This window comes from Podarcis pityusensis (assembly GCF_964106645.2).
Source record: "Podarcis pityusensis genome assembly, chromosome: 16".
NCBI lineage: Eukaryota > Metazoa > Chordata > Lepidosauria > Squamata > Lacertidae > Podarcis > Podarcis pityusensis.
Window position 1 is genome coordinate 39,606,081 of NC_138041.1, and position 22,054 is coordinate 39,628,134.

The following is a 22,054-nucleotide window of genomic DNA, read 5'->3' on the forward strand; positions in this document are numbered from 1 at the left end:
CAGGCACCTCCAGATGGTGAAGACGTCAGGTGCCATCCTGGCACTTAGGCACCTTCACTTTGTTGCATGCGGCTGATAGCCAGGGGCAAAATGTGCCTGGTGAATTGAGAATGTCGCTGCAGCCTTTAGAAGGTTTTTCCGTTTGGGCAAATGGGGTCCTGTCACACCACTCTCTGCCTGCCTTAATCCTCCCCCTGTTGCCTGGAGAGGAAAGATCTTTCTTTTTCTTTTTTGTGATTCAATTTTTACGAGTGAGCTTTCTGGTATGCTGCTGGGAGGTGTTTTGGGACAAAGTGAGGCAAAAGCAAAATAAGTAACTAATTAGTAATAATAATAACAACAACAGCAAAACAACCACAGTTTTATAGGATGAAGCCGTTTTAGTGCCTTTTGTTACCTTCAAGCTTTCTGAGCTGGGAGATGCAATTCCACCCCCGACTACTTATCATCCAGATGTTTTGAACTTCAATTCCCATAAGCTCCAGCCAGCACAGCCATGGTGAGCTGTCGTCCAAATCACCCAGAGGGCACCAGGTTGGGCAAGGCAGGCTTAGAGAGTGATGTGTGGAGAGCTAGTGCAGTGTGGTGGTTAATACATTGGGCTAGGACCGCAAAAGCCTGGATTGAAATCCCCACACTGCCAAGAAACTGACTGAGTGACCTTGGGCCAGCCGGCCAGCCACTGTCTCTTAACCTACCCTACCTTATAGGGCTGTTGTGAAGATTAGACAGCATACGGATGCTTTCCTGAGCTTTTTTGGGGAAAGAACAAAAATATAATAAACAGTCAGGGTTGGAACCAACTAAAAAACCCCAAATGTCATAACCTTTCCTCATAGAGGAATTGCTCCAACCCTTTAATCGTTTTGGTTGCACTTTCCTGAACTTTTTGCTGTTCCATGATTTTTGAGGTGTGGAGACTAGAACTCCCCAGAGTTTCCCAAGTGCACCCATACTATACAATGGTGCATCATCATCATATTGGGTGCTTTCTTTTCAATCTCTTTCACAATGAACTCTAACCTGGGATTTGCCCTTTTCACATCAGCTGCACAGGTAGACACCCTGAGTAAGTCACGCTCTCAGCTTAACAAGGATTCTTGTGAGCATAACATAGGAGGTGAGAGCCACACTGTTACCTTCAGCTTCTGAGTGGAAGGGGCATGATAAAAACGCAATACAAAAAGTAAATAAAAATATACCAAGGCCCCTGATTTGAGATCACCCATCCCTGAGGGCTGGGCAAGGAAGCCTGGAGGGAGGTATTCATCCTTGAGCCTGAACATGCCCTTCCTCTGACTAGGAGAGGAGGTGAAATTTGAATTGCGTTCACATGTAAAGGCAAACCTACCTAATTTGCACATTTCAAAACTATATGGGGACCAAAACACAACAATTCTTCAAAGTTCACACGTCTTTCAATTTTCTTTGCAGTTCTCCAGGCAGGTAATGTGAATAAAAATGCATATAATGGGAGAGACATGTCCATAAAAATACTTATATTAGTGAAAATAATATACAAAAATGTGTTATTTAAGGGGAAATGGCTTTGCAAAAAGGTGTATCTTGGGCAGAATTGCATACAAACATGTGTATGGTAGGATGAATTTCCACTAAAATGTTGATGAATTTTCATGAGGGCTACACACACACACACACACACACACACACCCAACCACAGTGCCATTGAGTAAAGGGCCAGTTTTATGGTCCCTGGCATTGGAGGCTGCTGCACTGGGGCAAATGGGGCACTGCCCCACTGATCTCAGTCTGCCTTCAGTGTGCAGCCACACCAGTTTGTGGGCTCTGACCATCATTGGTCTGCCTGCCGTTGGTTCTAGCTCCACCTACTAGTGGTCTCCCTACCTTCTGTCTTCCCAGTCCCAATGGGCACCGGTATCCATGGATGGCACACTGCGGACCTCCCTGTCTGTGGGTGGAGATGGTCAACCCCAGAGACCTTTATGTTGTCGCTACTGGAAAAAGTGGTGTGTAAACATAGTATTTGCATAAAGTAGCATATACTCAGCAAGCAAAAGTCTGCCATAATAAAAATGCCCTTGCTGACCTGTGAAAAACTGCCACAGAGGGAGCCGTCCACACTTCAGTGGGCCAGGTGTTCCATAGTTACTGGTGCAGCCACTGAGAAGGCCCTGTCCCTTGTTGCTGTTGATGCTCCCTCTACCCTGGATGGGATGTAGAGATGTTTGTTGTCCCTCTCTCCTTCGCAATGGATCCTCAGAAGCTCTATTTACGATCTCCCATGTGGCATTTTGCGCCCGACACGTTACCTTCATCATGCTCTCGTTAAAAGCCTCAGGGGCGCAGGAGCATCTGATCAAAATGAAGATGGCAAAAAGGCAGTTATTTAATTTCAGCCATGTCAGAAAACCCACTCTCCTGGGCCCTCCCCATACGGTTTTCATTGATGTAGCAAAAACCCAGAAACATCTGTGAAACAGGGATGGGCTTGTTTGCTGAGCTCAGCAGGAGGGAAGCTTGCGGTTAAGCTTGGTTTTGCCTCCTTGCAGGTCCTTTAAAAACAAAAAGCCAGAACAAAAAACCTTGGCTCTCCGAGAGCTCTAGCTGGGCAGGCAAGCAGATGGAAAGGGGCAAGGGGTGTGTGGGGGGGGGCAGGCAGAGGCAGGGGGAAAAGCCAGGAAGGGATGGCACATCAAACCAGTGTGTGTTGGGGGGGGGGGGAGACAAAGACAGAAGCTGGATTCAGACAACCAATAATTTCCTAACCCTCAGATGTTTTTACAGTCACTGTGGGGGTGGAATTCACTAGAACTGGGACATAATGAAGTATAACTTAGGCTGTTCTGTGGGGGACGACTATTTTTTATATGTTATATGAAAATGTTTAATGTTTATATGATTTTGGGTTTTTTTATGGTGTAGCATATTTATGTTACTGTTTTTAAATATAAATTGCTTGGAGACCTTTTTAGGTAACAAGTGACTAAAGATAGATCGTAATAGCACAAGAGCCCTTTGTGACCAGATCAAAAAGTCACCTTTGGCTATTTTTAGTATAATATTAAGGAAATGTATATATTGCCCTTCATTATGCAGTTACCACAAGGTGTTTTCCAACATAATATATAAAGATTAGTCATATTGTACAGTACTATAAACTAAAATCCAGTTTACAGCAATTACAGGTAAACAGCAGCTGATCGGATAAACTAAAGTCTTAAGCACCAGCTGAAACGGAAATAAATTAAATAACTGTATTTCAAAAAGCTTGAGAGATCAGGTATGTTTTAGCCATGTGTCTAAAGTTTAGTCAACGTATCTATCTGTGCCTCTAGTTCTTGTTTTTAATCTCTATGCTGCCTTGAGTCCCATCACGGAAGAAGGCAGGGTATTTTTTAAAAAAAAATCTAATAAAAGGGGTTGTGAGTTCTACATTTGGGGCACCAGTACAGAGTAGGCCCTGTCCCTACCTTGCTGGGTTCATGGCCCATCTCAGTCTATAAAGGAAAAGGTATCAAATACCTGAACATTTGGTGCTTTATAAGCCAAAACCTACATCTTGAATTGGGCCTGGTAATATAGACGCAGCCAATGCAGACTCTTTGTGCAGAAGCACTTGCCAATGCTCTTGTGGCATCATTAATAATGATTGCTGAATATTGAGGAATACCTTTATGTGGACTAGTGGCTGGTGAATTTAACTTTTTTTGGAGCAATCTATCCTATATAATAATAACTGGGCAACAGTATTGAAAGTCGCAGCTAGAACATATTATGATTTAGAACCCAGTCTTCAAATACTTGCCTGGGAATATGTTGCACGGAATTCCTCTAATCCAGGGAGCCTTGCGTACAGACTGCCCACTCAGAATGCCACTATTTTCTGCAAGTCACTTTGGGTCACTTCTGTGAGGAAAGCAATTAATAAGTATGGTAAATTATTGACACTGTTCTATGCTAGCTGCAGACCAGCTTCCTTTATGTGCCACTTCCCGTCCATTTTATCCTCACAACAGCAACCCTGTGAAGTAGGTTAGGCTGAAAGTGACGGGCACAAGTGAGCTTCGTGGCTGAGCAAGGGTTTGAACCTGGGTTCCCCTGGTTCTTCTCTGCCACTCCAACCACTACACCACACTGTCTCTCTCCTAGTCCATTCTGCTTCCAGCTGTGGCCAGCTGGGTACTTCTGGCATGCAAGCACTGTGCAAAGGGCATGACCCTCCCTAGCAATGGCATTCAAAAGTCTGCTCTGTCTGAACATGGAAGTTCAATGGCTAATGTCTAGGGGCCCCCATGAGAATAGAGAGTATGCAGCCAAACTATGGACGAGTGTCAGAAATCTCTTTTTCTGCAACTAAGTCAGAACTTAGGAAGCTGCCTTGTACCAAGTCGGACCACTGGTCCCCTTAGTTCAGTACTGTCTACACTGACTAGCAGCAATTCTCCAGGTTTTCAGAGAGTGCTACCTGGAGATGCCAGAGGTGGAACCTGCAACATTTTGTGTTCTGCTCCTAAGCTGTGAGCCTTCCCTTAAGCTGTGTTGAGAGTGGAGCCGTGTGTGCACATGTTCCCTTCATAAGCCTTGCTCCTTTGGATTTCCACAACTGGTCCTCCTCAAAGGAAAAGAAAGGCTGGTTGTCTGAATGCACTCGGGGCTCGTCCAGACTTCCTTTTGCACCCTGCTGTCCAGGCACAGGTCCACACTTTGAAGCTGCGTGAGGTTTCTTTTTGGTTTCTTTGAACCTCTGCGTGAGGTTTCTTTTTGGTCCTGACACTTTCCCTGGGGAAACCCATTTTCACCACTGGATCAAAACAAATGGCAATGCATGGAATGTTGCCTTTTGCTCTAATTCAGCAGTAAAGTGCAGGTTTTTCTGGGGGTGGGGGAGGCTGGGATGAAAAAGAAAGTGCAGCACCAAAGGAAGTCTGAATAAACCCCCAGAAAAGAAGTGTATTCTGTGGGTGTTCCAACATTGGAGCAGCCGAGGCAGGTGACAATGAAAACCCTTTGGAACTGACAAGGGGCTCGTCCACACTTCCGCTTGTCCCTTGCTTAGAGAGCATTGGTCTGAACGGTTTCCCACCTGCCCCTTGCTTTCTAGGCATGGGCCCAAGCGGTTTAGCCTTTGCCCCACTGTTTCATCCCGGAAAACCCACTCTTTTGCGGTAAATTGGAACAAACTGCAGTTTTGCAGAAAATGCAGTTGCTGTTTGTTCCAATTCAGTGCTAAAGATCAGGTTTTTCTGGGGGCAAACAGTGCAGCAAACAGAGGTGCGGATAATAAGAATTATTAATATTGTTATTTATTAAATTTGTTTAACGCCCTTCATCCATAGATCTCAGGGTGGTGCACAGCATAAAACTACACGATAAAAACACAAAATGCATAATAAAAACAAGAACAAACCAATAATCCCCCCTCCCAAGCCCAAAGAGTGCATGTAGAGCTGATTACGTAATGGCACACCTCCAGATGACACAGATTGGAGCATCCACAAGTTCAGATAGACATGGTTTAAAAAGTCAGCTCGTGTAACCTTCACAATAAGAAAAAAGTTGTGTGAATTAACACTTGCTTTCATATACATCTGTTTAGGAGCAGAGTTTAGCCTTGGGGTGCTTCCCAAACATTGAATCTAGATATACTTCTGCATTCTGCATCCTGGAACACTGTATGCATATTTAAGCCTTCTTGATCTGGACCTCTGTTTCCTGATGTTGTTCTGCACTGATTTTGAGGTGGAAAGCTAACTTGAAGCATACCCTTGTACACATCTGTGTTCTGTTAGGAATGTAAGAGCCCTACTGGCTCAGACTAGCATCGTGTCCTCACAATTCCATGTATGTGAGAAGCCCACAAGCAGGGCACTGTTGCAGTGTGAAATGTTTTCCCATTACACACATGGTGTTTCTGGAACTGGCCCGGGTCTGAGCTGGCCTGTACCATATGTGAAAATTGCGGGTGTTCATAGGAACTAGGGTGCTTGTGAGAATTAAACAGGTCCACAGCAATAGCTTTTCTTACCTATGCTTAAAATTAACCACGGATTCAACTGTAAACATCTCAGCAGGCTCCAGATTCCTCATGTGTTTCCATTTTGCTCTTCCTCCCATCCCCCTGCCCTGTAGATCCCTTATCTTCTTCTGAATGCCTCCACATCAGAAATAAGGCCTCGGATGCACCCTGTGTTTTTTGGTGAAAGCATAGAGGTCAACCCCGAACCGGCACAGGAAATTAGGTAACGTATGGGCTTCCTTTTGTGTTCCTGCTTTCTCCTGCAAAAGATTAGTGGTGTTTATGAATGGGTTGGTGGGTGTTTTAGCCAGAGCTGTGGGTGGGGTGAGGGGAAGAAGGAATGGCTGAAATTAAAAAGAGTGAATGGTGTAGAATAATAGGAGAGTGTGAGTGGGGTGAGGGGTGGGGAGATGGAGGGGTCACCGCTTAGATCTCACATTGAATTCATCTCAGATCTGAGGCAGAAAATCACTGCCAGCTGTTGAGCGGCCTGAACTCAGTGAATTGGTGGTCTTAGCTCAGAGACAGCCCATGTGATACCCTCCAGATGTTGCTGGGCCACAGCTCACGTCCCCCTGACCCCTGGCCATGGTGGCTGGGACCTGGTGGCAGCTGCAGTCCAGCAACACCTGGAGGCACCAGGTTGTCTCTCCTTGTCTTAGCTCAACTTGCAATGGGTGGGGAAGATTTCTGTTGAATTTTCCCTTGCTTGCCATGGCAGCTTGCACCCGTCACAGCTTTCATTTGGCTGTCCATTCTTTTTAAGTGCTCGATTATTGTGGGTGGGTAGGTAGGTGAAATGAATGGGTCCTTAATGAAATCCAGATGTTCCAGCTCCTTCCAGTTTTGACCAAATTTTCCCCTCTATAGATTTCCAAAACACTAGCTAAGGGGGGATCACAAAAGGTCAGGGGGCCAGCCCCCAAATCCCTTGTCCCTCACACCTCTGTAATTTGTAGGCTGTCTCGTTTCCTGAATCTCCTTTTGCTGAGCAGACTTATGCGTTGTTGCGCTATCCAGGCTGACAAGTCGTTGGACTCCAGTTCCTATCAGCCCCAGCCAGCGTGGCCAGTGGTTGGGGATGGTGGGTGTTGTGGTCCCAAATCATTGGGAGGGCTTCTCCCTCTGTGTAGAAGATGGGCCTGTGCTCTCAACCAGGTGGAACAAAGAAGTAGGATTGGTATGATATCTTATGCTGCTGTAACCTGTCATGGGGAAGGGGTACTAAATCTAACAAATAAAATAAAAGCAATAGCTAGCGCAGTGACAAGAGGGCCACTTCAAGATCGTATAGGAAAGCAAGTGTACGAGACTGAGCTGTGCACCAGGACAGCCCTGGTCCATGAACACAACTCATTACGTGACCTTAGGCAAGTACCATCAGTCCCAATCTCTGCTGGAAAAGAAAACCAGATGTGTTGTGCCTTTCTCGTGTCCTTTGTAGCTTACAGTGTCCTGGAGGAGACTGGCTGTCTGGCTAGATCCATGAACTAAAACACTCTTGCTTGGAGACCGGGCAGTGGGTGCTGGTCCGTTAAGGGCAAATGAGGCACTGCCCCATCAAGTTCTGTCTGTCCTCAGCCAGCTCCCAGCCTTCTTACTTGCACCCAGTCCAACGGGAAGGAGCTGCCTCTCAGCTTCCTCCTCTTCAGTCTCAGTTTTGCCCTTGTGGAACTCAGTATGAAAGAAGAGGAGGACAAAACAATAATTCGTTTGGCTCTGTTTGACATTGGCTCCGGCTCCACCTACTGACTTCTTTTATTTATAATATTTGTTTTCCACTACAAACAATTTGTCTCAAAAGCAATTTACAGTTTTCAAAAAAGCTTATCATTGGCCTTCCTGCCTCTTCTGCCCTACCAGCCATTTCTGAAGTGAGGACATACTTCAGTATTTGTTGAAGTACGCACTTGTGGTGAAACCTTTCATAATCATCCCAGGTGTCTGCTGGGCTTGGGTATTTTCACAGCATTTAGGGCCAAAGCTGTGCCAATCAACAACACCGCTAACCCAGAGATCCCAAGATCATGGATCTCCCTTTGGATGGTAGTGAACAATTTAGCCATTGCTCTAATGATGGCAAAGAACTGCTCTGACCTCTCACCATTCTGGAATTCTTCTGATAGGCAGAAATTACCACCTCCATCTTCTATTCTAGTCTTTCTGTCTTATATTGTGAGGGTTTAAGTTGTGTGCTGAGGGGTAGAGTTGCCCATCTCCTACTTCCATGTTTTTGGAGTCTGCTCCAGTGCTCTGTGGTCAGATTCTTCTCTGAGGGTCTCCAGTCCTAGCAAAGCCCAACAGCCCAACCATATGTGGGCATGACAGTAGTGGTGACATCAGACTCTTGTCCATCAGTGAATGGCAGTGAGAGTCCTTGACATTGCTGCTGAATTTTGCTTTTAAAGGCAAAAATGTAAGGTTAAGTTCAAGTGTGTTTTTTAAGTGGGTCAAACTTCCAAAACATTTTAAGGGAAGCCAATGTGATTTTGATGCAACGAGTGACATTTCTCATTTGGGGTTCTTCTCAACCTTCCTTTGGTGCTAGCCAGTGATGTTCTGGTGCTTGCTGGTGTGCCGAAATGCTTCTGCAGCTTTCTACCCAGTGTCAATGCCACCCATGCACCCAACTTTTAAAGAGTAGCCTTTGAAATTTCAAGGCGCCACTGACAAGGATGTTTTTCCAATTGCCATCGAGGGCTCCTGCTGTCTGCACCAAGCAACTTGCTGGTCTCTGAGCTTAGCTGTGCAAAACTCATTAAGCAGATTGTGTTACGTGTGCCGTTTGGTGGGCCAAGCCTCCTCCAGGGCGTTGGCAAATGCCGTGCGCCACACCCAGCGTTTAATCTTTTTATACACAGAGCTGCAAATTCCTCAGCTGCTGCTGGTTGCGCCTCCAAGATCTGGAAGCATCAAACCATGTAAAACCCCTACGGCAACCTGGCAGCGGGATGCTTTGCGTGTCCCTCCTGCTTCTTTGAAGACAGAGATGCTTTTCACAGATTATAAAAGCTGCTTCTTCAAGTTGGGTGTGCAGTGAAAGAATGCAGTGAAAACTAACAGGGATCTATCTAGATATCTGTTTGTGAAGTCTGTTCCAGCTTTGGCTAATATTTTAGGACACTTACTATAGACACAGAGAGACGAGCTAGATATTGAAACACCAGATTTGCAGGGAGATGTAGGTTTTTCCAGTTAACTCCCCACCCCTCCAAGACACAAATCAGACAAATTTGACAAAAGATGTGTAAGTGGAGAAGACCTGAAGAAAATGTGGATACCAGCCTCCAAGGTTTCCTTACCTGATCGTTGCAAAAGCAGACTTGATGAATCTATTCTGGTGTTTGCTTATGAGCAGGGCTGGCGTAAGGGTATTTTGCACCCCAGGCAACCTCTGAGTCACTCCCCCAGTTCTCACTCATGAGCAATTGTTCTGTTCCAGAACATTTTGGTTCCATCTCTCATTAGTTTCCCTGCCGACTGCCCTTCAAACATGGAAGTGGCTCAAACATGGAACTGGAATAAAGTGAGGAGGAGATACCATCATTTTTTGGCAGCAGAGGATGAAAATGCAAGTCCCTGCCCTGAGCTGCCCCCTCAACTCCCCCCACCCCCAAATATGGGACAGAGTCGGGGCAAGGTGCCATTTCTTGGCCCCCCATGGCTCTGTATCAGGTACGGTGTCCATATGAGAGAGAGGTACTGAGTTTCCCCCCCAAAAAACAACAACACTTGAGCAGACGCAGGATGGGGGATGTACAACTGGTCCTTCCAAAGTTGATGGGCGTTGTGATTCAAATGATATGTGTGTGCTGTGTCATGTGATCAGTTATGTGGGGTGGGGCTTACCCCCCCCCCAATATTTTCTTCAAGTTGGCACCACTCCTGGTCTCCCTCCCTGTAGGACCTGCCCCACCCCACTGCCAACAAATCCCTAATTCTGCTGGGCTGGTCAGGCTGCAACCACTGGCTACATTTGCCTAATCACATACAGTGGTACCTCCGGTTGCGAATGGGATCTGTTCCGGAGGTCCGGCTGGATCCCGAGGTTTTTGCAACCTGAGGATCGCTGTTATACACATGTGTGCGGCGGTAGACGTGGGTGTAGCCAAGGGGTGCAAGGGGCAGCTGCCCCATCAAGTAAATGAATAAAAATAACTAACTGACCAGTTGTGTCACAGATAACTCGGTTCTGCTCCCCCAACATAAAGCCTCCCCCCCCCCAAATATATCCTGGCTATGCCCATGCACTCTAGTGAGCCATCTCTGCTTAGCACAAGCAGTAAAAAGGGCAGGATCAGGCCCCAGCCGGCGAGACTCAGCTCCAGTGAAACCCTGGTGAGTTTGCAGCCGTAAACATCCTTTATCCAGAAAGGGGAAAGTGCCAACTCTCGTGTGACTCTCACAAGACTTGAACGGGGCAGGCAAAAACAAGTGCTGCAAGAGTTGCTAAGAAATCCATTTCCTGCTAGACAAAATTTTGGGGGTTGCGGGGTGATCCTGCCTCTTTTTCTACTTTTTATGCCATGCCCCTATGGCAGCCATTTTATGAGTGGCACCTACGGCACTTTCTCAGTATTCCAAATGTGCCCACAGGCCCCCCAAAACTTGCAACTCAGGGTCAGATATGGTTGTGGGGAATAGGATGTGGGACTTGAGCAGGTCTTTGGTTTGATCTTGTTGGGGCTCCACTGAAGTTCTTGTGTGTGACTTCTTGTTGTCCCCCCCCCTTTTTAAATTTCAGGTGCAACTCTGAGGTAAAATATGGTTCTGAGAGGCATTACAGGGATGATGTTTTCTACTGCCCAATGCCCACTGTCACCACTTACAGCGAGACCGTCATTGCTGCCCCCAACTGCACATGGCGAAACTACAAGTCCCAACTCATCTTTGAGCCGCGCCAGAAACCCCTGAGGTTCCAGAGTACAACAATCATCTTCCCCAAACATGCCAAGAACATATACCGGACCACACTCAACTATAGCCTTGGTTCTGCCAAAAGATGGTTTGCCTCAAGTGTGCAGCTAGAGCTTTGTGAGGAGAACAGCCCCTGCATTGTCTACACAGAAAATGTTTAATGCAGTGTTTTGTTTACTGAAGAACTCTTGACTACAACATCAACGTAAGGCTTAGGCCTACGCTGGAGGAGAAGCCTTTTAAGACTTAATGGCCTTTGGCTGAGGGCATCCATTAAATGGCTCCAGGATCATTCATTTTTCACACACAGGCTTGGATATGCCAAGTAGCTTCCCTGCTCCTAGAAGCAGCTGAGGGAGATATTCTCATGTGCTGAAGCAGCTAGAAGCTGGTTTTGGTTCCCCTCAGCCTCGGATCGAACCTCTTTAATTAGCACTTGAATGCATTTTCAGTAGTGAGGGCCTTCCGTTACTTGGTCGCCATTTAGAAAGCTTACTATAGGGTAGTGTGTGGGCCCTCTGTAGCATGTAGGATGTGGCCAAATATATCCTTAGAGAAAGTGATTGTGTCACAGAAGATCATCTCCAGTTTGGCAAAGACTTGGCTTTGCAAAGACATCAGGTAGATCATGGCAGGCAGTTCTTAGTCATATCAAACATTAATTTTGTCCTGGGATCTTAAGTAGAAGTCCCAGCACAATAGATAGGGGTGGAAAGGCAAAGGGCATCATTTTTGCCAATGAGCAGGAGTTGCCAAATCACTGCTGCACAGGGGCCATTCGTGGAAACCAGGCGTTTACAGTTCCTGGGCAACCAGCTGCCTTTATAAAGGAAGCCAACGAGAAGATTCCTTGGGCACCTGCCTCCTTGTGTGGATATAACATATGGAAAATAGCTGGACGTATAGTTGAATGTGTGGGGAAAGAGTTAACATGTGGACTCATTCCTTCAGGAGGCTGCATTTTTTTACTTTTTGCTAAAGATCTGGAAGATAATAGCTTTTTAAAAGACGGTGTTTGAGACCAAAGGCCTTTTTTTTTACTTTCTGGAGTAAAGGACTGTAAAACTCAGGCCAAGATTTCCCGGAAGGGAAGCTTAGCTCTTTAGGGGTATGAGGAGGGGAAATGACATTTGTTCGGATTTGCAGATTCACAAACCTAGTAAACCTGAAGTAAATGGATGAAACAGGAAGTGACTGTATGGACAACAGAATGAAGGGAAGGGACTTGAAAGTATTGACTTAGTTGTGGAAGCAGTTATTAAGTTAATGACAGTTGTGCATACAATGCACAATTGTCTTGATGGTCATTATACATACTGCTTTTAAGAGCTGTCCTTTCGAATGGGGAAAGATGCATGGTTACACAAATTGTGCATCTTAATGTGCAACAATTATTACATATCCATTATGCTGCTTAGACATATTTGTTCTTTTGAATGGAGGAAAGAGTGCATTTAAGTCAACTGCACATGTACCTTGCAACTATTATGCGGATTTTTTTAAAGTGTTCAGAATATATGATGCCGGTCTTATTGAAGGCAGAAAAGTTCATGAAAATAAATTGTGGGTGGGTGGGTGTCATATAGCTTCTATACATGAATGGATTCTTACTGGCTCATCACAAACATCTTGCTGTTCTTTCTGCAATGCTGGCTTGTTTTTCCTGACTTCAAGACTAAAATGCAAGTGAGACCCAGGCCTTAGTTTTGTTTATTGCAACAGCTATTGCCTCAAAATGTTTCCATGCTGAGTGATGGCAAATGTCGTTTGAACCTTTTTTTAATTTATAAGCCATGTTGTGTGGCATAATCAACCTCCATCCCATGCCTTTAAAAAGTGTGTGTTGTGGAGGGTGGGTGAAGCTCTTTACTGGAAAATGGCAGCCTTTAAATTCTTGGATTCAGATTAAAGATGTACGTTAAGGGTACATCATGTATGCATGCATCCCACATTTGAGAACAGAGAACTGTTACAGGTAAACAGCCAAAAGGTTATTTGCTACAGATGCTGAATGCAGATGCCTATTTATCAGCATGCCTTGGGGTACTTGTGGGTGGGGAATCACAGGTGCTGTTTGACTTGCATCTTGCTTGTGGGCTTCCCAGAAGCACTGTGGGGAATTGTGGCAGAAAGTTTGAGGGCTTGTCCGCGCCAAGTGGTGCATGTTGCTAAACGGTTCCAGAACTGCTGTATCTTTGCAAAGAGAAGGAAGGAGCTCTTCCACACGGCTAGTTTCCCAACTGGTCGCAAAAGCTCATCAAGGGGGTAAATGGTTGTCTGCTCATCCTGCCAAGCGGTGACAAGACTTCAAACCTTTATCCAAATTTATCCTACATCAGAAATGTGGAGAGGGGAAAAGAGAGGAATAATAATTCTTCTAATCACTTGGAAGGACACCGTAGTCTGAACTCTCCACCCATCCAGCCCCCTCCCATAACTTAACATCCTCACATGCCGTTCCACTAAAGCAGAATTACTATTGACTTTAGCCAGGCAAGACCCATGATATCCCAAGTATAATGGGTGATAGAAAGTTTATATGTTGCCATATTCCGAAGAATTGCAAATATAAGATGAAGCTTTTTATACAACTGAAGACCTGAATGCTTGAGGTAGGACTTTAGAATTGCTTTATCTATGCTATGTTGTGTAGGGATATTATTAATTTTGCATTCAGAGCACATTTTGTACTTTTAAGGGAACTATTTGCCCCATTAAAAAGGGGGGTGCTATTTTTTTAAGTGACAGAACTTTATGTATTTATCCCCCCACCCTGAGATTGCCAGCTATTCAGTCTGAGTAAATTAAGCACAGCTTCTAAAATCTTGAGTGCCTTACTTCTGTAGTGCCCAAACCTTTCTTGAATATTGTATTGAAATGCTTTAATTCTAAAACTTTTATATTTCACAACTCTATACACAAATGGAAAATAGAAACCTTTACCCAAACTGGCTGCATTCCACAAAAAATGGTGCGTGTATGGTGGCAATTAATATATGAAGCTCTCCTATGTCACAAGTGCACAGTGAGTCAGGGCTCCTGCCCCCTGCCCAAATCCTGGAAACTGCACTTTCTTAAAGGTCTAACAACTCTGCACCCTTAACAAACTACAGTTCCCAGGAATCTTTGGGGAAGCCATGATTCTTAAAGGGGCGTAAGAGTGCTTTACATTTATGGTGTGGAGTGGCCTCAATCAGACCACTGGTTTGTTTAGCCTGGTACTGTCTGAGATGGGTAGCAGTGATGTGCTTTTGTCTTGGGCTGAGAGATTCCTCCACAGCCTTCAAACTGGGAAACTTGGGATTGAATTTGAGAACTTGTGCATGCATGGTGTTACTCTTCCCACCAAGCTATCATCATGTAAGCAGTTAGATCCAAATGTGTGCTCACGCCTTGCACTAAAGCATGTGAGAAAAGCAAAACTTTTGCACACAAGCGAAAACATAAGAATGGGCTTTGACTAACATGTATGTGAATTGCCAAGCCAATGAAGAAGACATTGTGTAGCATTTGGTCTTTAGACACAACCAAATTTGCACACACAAGACAGTGACAGAAAGATAATTTATTGGTGTTAAATGAAGACTAAAAGTGCATGGTTCCATGCAGGCACATTAAAAGCACAAGATGTGGGTATTCAATGTAAAGATGAATTTCCCGAGAATCCCAGCTTTCATTGTTTAAGAAATCAAGAAGTTACTAGCCCTAGTTGTAGAATGACACCCACACCAGACATTTAAATTATCTCTCTTCAACGGTAATGGTTTCCCCTCAAATAATCCAAGGAACTGTAGCTTGTTAAGAGTGCCGTAATACTTTGGGAGAAGACATGTCACTTCAAGCAGTGTAGGAGAGCTTTAAAGGTATGGCGTGACTATGACCAGAGTTCAGGCCACTTTAAATAATCCAGTGGTTTGGCTGTGGTTGACTTTTTATCACCCAAATTAACACACGGGAAGCTGAAGAGAGCAAGTTTTTCAAGTTCATGAGTCTGATAGCACATGAAGCTCAGGTCTAGCAACAGATAGCCTCAGAAAGTCCTCTACATTCTTGGTTTTGTTTACTCTCATGAGGCAGAACAGCCTTTTCCTGGCATGCTCAAGCCCCACACCCTTCTCCAGGTGGTTTAAATTACAGCACACACAAACATACACAAATAAAAGGCCCAAAACACTGTAGCATTTAAGACGTTTCACAAAAGGACACAATTCCCCAAACACATTTGCACATTGCCACACCCTTTATGGCTGTGCTAGCAGGCCACTTAGGTGAGGGGCCGGTTACAAGCCTCTTTCAGGCAGCTGTTTCTCTTCAGAAAAGCAGGTGCAGGTATCCTGTATTCTCAAATCCAATAATTCTTTCCCTCAGGTGGTATTTTTTTAAATTGCAAGTGGCTTGTCCACCCTGAGTAACTATATGTTTTCATGCTGCAGTTCCATAGGGGGAAAGAGTAGGATTTATTCCTCTTTAAATGAATGGGAATTTCTCCACCGAGTTAGATTGGGTGGTTTTTAAAAAGTCCATGTGGTGTTCTCAGTTGAAACAAGACATTGCCCAAGTGGAATGCTACATGCAAGCCTTGGCGTCATGGTTAATATTAAGCATTGGGGGATGGGCATTGAGTAAATTAATGGATTTGTTTTTAATCCATGTTTTTAAACCATGGTTTGCACTAAGCATAGACTCCAAACCCTTACTTCCAGATGTTCAGGCTTCTTTCCACACCTACCCTCCAAATCCCCAGATGCTATCTTAAACAACAGCCTCTTAGGGTGGACTGATGTTCCCAAGCGATGGCTTTCAGAGGAACCCGAAAGCCATGGCTTGTTTCAAATTGTGTTTTGGTACCTATATTGCGAATTGTCTGTTCCTAAGTTGTGACAAAACCATGCTCTGGCTGTGCAAATCATAATTTGGCAATACATCTAAATTATCTAATAGTTTGGGACACTTTTTTCCTTTCCCATTCACAAAAGCCACTACACCTGCGGAAAACTGAAAGTAAAATTCCAGAGCTTAAAGAAGGCAGTGGATGCTGATTTGATGGTCACAGGGGAAGTTAGAAGGTAGCTAATGGCTCTGTTGACATAGATATGTAATTATTTTTGTAGCTCTGCTCTTTCTAAGTGCTTACAAAAGTATTTCTGCTGTTTTATATTTTGTGATAAGGTGTTTTGCAGTGCCTTTTTATTTTTATATCTATATAAATATGGTATTTCCTCACATCCTTTAGTCAATAATGTCTTTCTATTCGACTAATAGAAAATAATTTAAGAATTTTTAATATTGCTAAAAACCCTATATATCATAATAAAATGATGGAATGCTTTTGTGTGTGTTGTGATTTATGAGCATAAACCTGTAGACAATATCTTGCATTAGGTTTCAGCTAGTAGTAGTAGTAATTTATTATTATGGTCAAAGACCAGTTCAAGAAGGACAACTGAGACTGCTTTCACAAGAATGAAATACAGTGGATGCTCGGGTTGCAAACCCAGAAGTAACCCGTTCCAGTACTTCCGGGTTTCAGCGGGTTCATAACCCAAAAAAACGCAACCTGAAGCGTCTATAACCTGAGGTATGACTGTAGACATTTAAAACAATATACAATAACAGCTTATAGATTAAAATTAAAATAGTCACATGAACAAAAAAGACCTAAGGTTAAACTAACATGCAGGTTGCCCCTGGGACGCCCAGCTATGGCAGTTTTCCTAGCGATCTATTTGTTCCAGGGGGTGTTCTACACCTACAAATCTATGCGCAGAATCTGGCGACCATCTGGGTCATCTTGTGATTTTTGCCTAAGAAGAGAAAATTTAGTTTAGGCTTGTCCAGAACATAGCTGTCAACTTTTCCCTTTTCTTGCGAGGAATCATATTCAGAATATGGGAATTTCCCTTTAAAAAAGGGAAACGTTGACAGCTATAGTCCGGAAGGTCAGCAAGCCTCACCAGATGGGGGTCAAGAGTAAAGGCCCTTCTTGCATTTCTGGATACGAGGAAATGGAGGTATGTTTCCGGGACAGCAACATCTCTCTCGTGTTCTGCAATTATGTAATCAGGACCTCAAGCAGGTCCTGTTGTCTCTCTATGTCCTCTCTATGTTGTCTCTCTATTCTTTGCCTGACCATGGATCTTGCTTGATCCAATCCCAAATTTAGGATGGCTTGAGGAGCAAGGCCCAATTTCTACAGAGAGTTCAGGATCGCTATCTGCCAGCCAGACGAACAGATCACAAAGAATCAGTGGAGCTATACCTTGGAGCAATTTCAGTGTCAACCACTTACAGACTGATGTTAAGCTAATATGAGCCTCGACTCTCTTCATCCCCATTTCTAATCTATGCATTTGAAACACATCTGGGGACTTGTAAAAGGGCTCTGAGAAATTTAGATTGGATTCTCTCGAGGGGAATGAAAGAAGAGGATGGTGGGCCCAAAAAGGACCCATAAAGGAGCTGTGCCAACGTTTTGGCCTTGTATAATTTTAGGGCCGTGGGGACAAAAAACCCCCCCATGAGTTCTAAAGAATTTGAGGATACAGTTAGCAGATCTTTCCCCATAGGTTTCAGCTATTCCCCCCCCCCCCCCCGCTGGCCTACGGTAACTCGTAACTAATGCAATAAGATGCAGTAAAATATAGAATCTATTTTTGATAGCAGTGACCTGAAAGTCAGAAATATAAAACATACTGTTTTCCCTAGCATGGAGGTGAAATTAAAGGAAAAGCTTTACCATTTTGTTCATCAGACTTCTGTTGAAACACACATGCTGCCAACTAAATACTGGCAAGCATAGCACGTTTCTATTCATCTTTATTACAATCAGTAGACTTGAGCTCAATAGATACTGCCTTAAAACAGACTAACAATATCTAAGATTTTTGCAAATAAATAGATATAAGAAATTGTGCTATCTAGTACTTGTGAATTCTTTGTAAGACACTTTGAGGATAAAGTTGCTCACCTTCAAAACTGATATTGATGCAGAATCTCTCTAGGTGTCCAATGCGCCACGCGAGTGTTGTGGGATCAGTTTCACCAACCTGGTGACGTGAACAAGGTGCTTGTAGCCCTGCCCCGACACCTGTCCTCTCAACTCTTTGCACTTCTTGGCTGATTGAAACTAACTGGTGGTGCTGACGGGTGGGTCTGACGGGTGGGTCTAGGGGGCAGCTAATGCGTCATTGCGCACGAGGGTGGTGCCTACGACTTTGAAGGGAGTGTTGATGTCATCACTTCTGAAAAAGCCTGCCCTGGATCCAATGGTGCACAACAACTTCCACAGGATCACGAATGCTCTCTTGAGAGGGCACTTGCATTTCAGCTGCAGTTGAATGAAACTGAGTACTTTGACCCTCACCAGACTGGATTCCAAAGTGGGTTTGGGACTGAATTGGCCTTGGGCACTCTGATGGCTGACCTTCACCAAGAGAGGGGTACGGGTATTGCCTGCCCCCTACGCCCATGCCCAGCCACAAAGAGGGCTACTTCTCTCTGCCTTGTGACTTCAGTGCTGTGGCCCCTTTAATGTGAGATCAAGTTTGTTCCAACAACCTACTGTCCCAAATGCATGCTTGAGACCTTTTTATTTACCCAAGCCTTTTCTAAATGAAATGGTTAATTATTTTCTGCTCATGATTTTCTAGTTCTTTTCACATTCATTTTAATCATACTATTTCTCCATGCACACACACACACACACACACACACACACACACACAGAGAACACACTTGTTGCACTTGATAGCGCCACCTCTGGAATGAGGCTTCTGGAAAAAAAATAGTGAATGTAAAAATACACCTTCCTCAAGGTCTCAGCCTGGACTAGAATACAAGGTAGGAAATCACCATATATAACTACAACAACAAATATTTAAAACTGTCCTCTGTTCTGTCTTATTTCAGCATACAGTAGCACTGAAGGCATTGGTGAAGTTGTTATTCAAGAAGTCAACATGCTGGCATCTCTTAAGAGTCCCCACCCTATCCTCTGAAAGCACACAGATTATTTAAAGGTGCACAATAAAAATTTATAGGAGGAGGATGAGCCTTAACTATTCACTACTTAAAATACTGGAGCACAGTACAGCATCATTGCACAGAAAATGGATGCATGGTTGGGTAGGAAAATGAATATCTAATTTGCAGTTGTGCTGTAGCTGGAATCTGGCTCTTATTTGTCCCCTATCTTCCATGTTCCACTTTTTATCCAGCAGCTGGCAGGGCAGTGGGAGAGATCTCTGTTTTCCTCCATAATCTCTTCCCTCCTGGCTTCTTTTGAGAAAACATCTCAGGCTATTCTGACTGGTAACTTGAAGAATTTTCTCCTATTTTCTGAAATTCTATTTGGGTTATGTAGTTATGATGTCCAAGATTTGTTTAAGACTACTTAGTAGATTTTGTCCTGAATAGGCAGAATTTCATCTGTGAAAATGATGCTATTATCAAAATTTATCTTTTTATTTCAAACAGTTCCAATTTGTATTCCCATTAAAACTTTGTGAGAGATGGGAGAAAATAGTTACTAATTTAATACACAAATGGAAGCACCCTAGACATCCACCAGCAGAGATACCATGATACATTGCCTTGCAAAATATATAAAAACTTATGTGCCTAGAGAAAACAAGTCATGGCTACATATGGAATATGATATTTCATTGGCACTGAAAATTCTTGGACACCACAAATGTATATGAGGGCGGGGGGGGGGGACCAACACAGATAAACAAACTGATGCCACTAACATCACCAGTGATACTGTCTATGTTTCACCTACTTTTTTACACAGAAGAAAGAGATACTTTGTGTGAGCAATGGAAAAAGACAGATTTATTTAGATTAACTTTTACACAGATGACATACCTTGACAGGGGAATAAGTATTACTCAAAGCAAGACAAAACACCAGGAATTGTTTAAATATATACCAAAATACACATTTCTAACAAATCCAACAGTTACTGCACATGCTTCTAGACCTTTAACACCATTTGAAAATTTAATCAGAACCACTAATGCAAAATCTAAGAATATATTATTAAAATAATCATTGACAGGCAATTAGGCCAAACAAATTTGACAAAACATACTTGGGACTCAGATCTCAAGATGGTGATTGAAGAGGCAGATTGGCAGAACTTGTGGGACAAGGAGCCCTTAACATCAGTATCTATGTGCATAAAACACTCTTAAGCTCCTACACAGGTGGCATTAAACACCTTTGAGGTGTAGTCATATCAACAAAGCTATTTCTCCTCTTTGCTGGAGAGGTGTAAAGAGATTGGAATCGCTGAACATACGTGGTGGACATGTGACAAATTACAACCATTTTTGAAGAATATTATAGATTAAATAAGGTTGATCACAAAACAAAATGTTATTCATACCTCAACTTTAGTATTGTTAACAATCTTTAAAAATAAAAATGACAGTTTTAGTAGCAGCTCAACAACTTGTTGCCCCAACTGAAAATCTTTAGAACATATGCAAATATCACAATGGAAACAAAAAATTTGGACCATAGTACTTTCAGAGAAACTGACCAAGGAAGTTCAAGCTGTAGCTGGAAAGGGAAATGAGGACAATTTTTAAAGAAACATGGTAGCCCTTCATCAAGAAATCAACAAAACATAGTGGTATCCACCAGACTGACATTTGAAACTTTGGAATAATATTTTCCCACAAGATTTTGTGCTTTGGAAGAGGGAAAATGTTTCCTATGGGGGGTTATGTTCATTTCTGTAATGGAAAAGAATAAGATAGTGCTATCATAACGTAAGGTAAAGGTAAAGAGACCCCTGACAGTTAAGTCCAGTCGCGGACAACTCTGGGGTTGTGGCGCTCATCTCGCTTTATTGGCCAAGGGAGCCGGTGTTTGTCCGCAGACAGTTTTTCCAGGTCATGTGACCACCATGACTAAACCGCTTCTGGCAAAACCAGAGCAGCGCACGGAAACGCTGTTTACCTTCCCGCCGGAGCAGTACCTATTTATCCACTTGCACTTTGATGTGCTTTTGAACTGCTAGGTTGGCAGGAACTGGGACTGAGCAACGGGAGGTCACCCTGTCGCAGGTATTTGAACCGCTGACCTTCCAATCGGCAAGCCCTAGGCTCAGTGATTCAGACCACAGCACCACCCACATCATAACATACACAGACACAATAACAGATCGCTTAGATAGCAATAATTTAAACAACAGTGTTCAAAGCACTGCATTTAATTTAAAAGGTTAATACTCTCTTTCTCTTAGTTTTGATTTTCAAGTGCTAGCAACAATGTTCCAGAACCTCTCTGTTGCCATTCTATTTATTTATTTTTTAATAATTTTTATTAAAGTTTCAATCAGAAATTAAACAACAAAGAAAGAAAGAAAAACATCAAAAAAGATACACAAATACACAATACAAATCTCAAAGAGAAAATAAAAAAGACACAAAAAACAAGAATCATCATCAACAACAACAACAACAACAATAATAATAATAATAAAAACATAACAATTAAAAACAATATCTCTTTTCCGTTTCCGTTTTTAAATTTACTTATTTTCTGGACTTCCTCATACCTCCCTCTTTTGTATTCCAATCCAAATTGTTTGTCCAGCAATTTCTTTTCCACTTTTTTAATCCCAATCTTTAATTTTAATATAATATTGAAATAGATAACTTCAACTTCTTTAAACCTAATCTTTAGTCTTAATGTAATGTAATGTAACATTAAAATTTTACCTCTTAATTGTCAAATTTCCATTTCATTAAACGTCTTTAAACCTAATCTTTAGTCTTAGTCTGTTATAAACCTTAACCTGTACAGCTGGAAACCGCTTATTTTCAGTCCAACATCACTCTAACATTCTTTAATTTTGCAATGTTTCTGAAGATAGTCTTTGTATTTCTTCCAGTCTTCCTCCACCGACTCTTCTCCCTGGTCACGGATTCTACCAGTCATTTCCGCCAGTTCCATATAGTCCATAAATTTCATCTGCCATTCCTCCAGCGTGGGAAGTTCTTGTGTCTTCCAATACTTTGCGATGAGTATTCTTGCTGCTGTTGTTGCATACATAAAGAAAGTTCTATCCTTTTTTAACACCATTTGGCCGACTATGCCCAGGAGAAAGGCCTCTGGTTTCTTAGG

At 43.2% G+C, this 22,054-nt stretch overlaps 1 protein-coding gene across 1 annotated transcript in view; it reads left to right on the plus strand.

Annotated features, from left to right (window-relative positions):
• Window positions 1–16,243, plus strand: part of RFLNA (refilin A) — a 29,604-nt gene extending 13,361 nt beyond the window's left edge. The window contains exons 3-4 of the mRNA XM_080985649.1: window positions 6,112–6,221; window positions 10,743–16,243. Coding sequence (XP_080841775.1) covers window positions 6,112–6,221; window positions 10,743–11,076 — 444 coding nt within the window. The 3' untranslated portion in view covers window positions 11,077–16,243. The remainder of the gene's footprint in view (window positions 1–6,111; window positions 6,222–10,742) is intronic.
• Window positions 16,244–22,054: the final 5,811 nt, after the last annotated feature.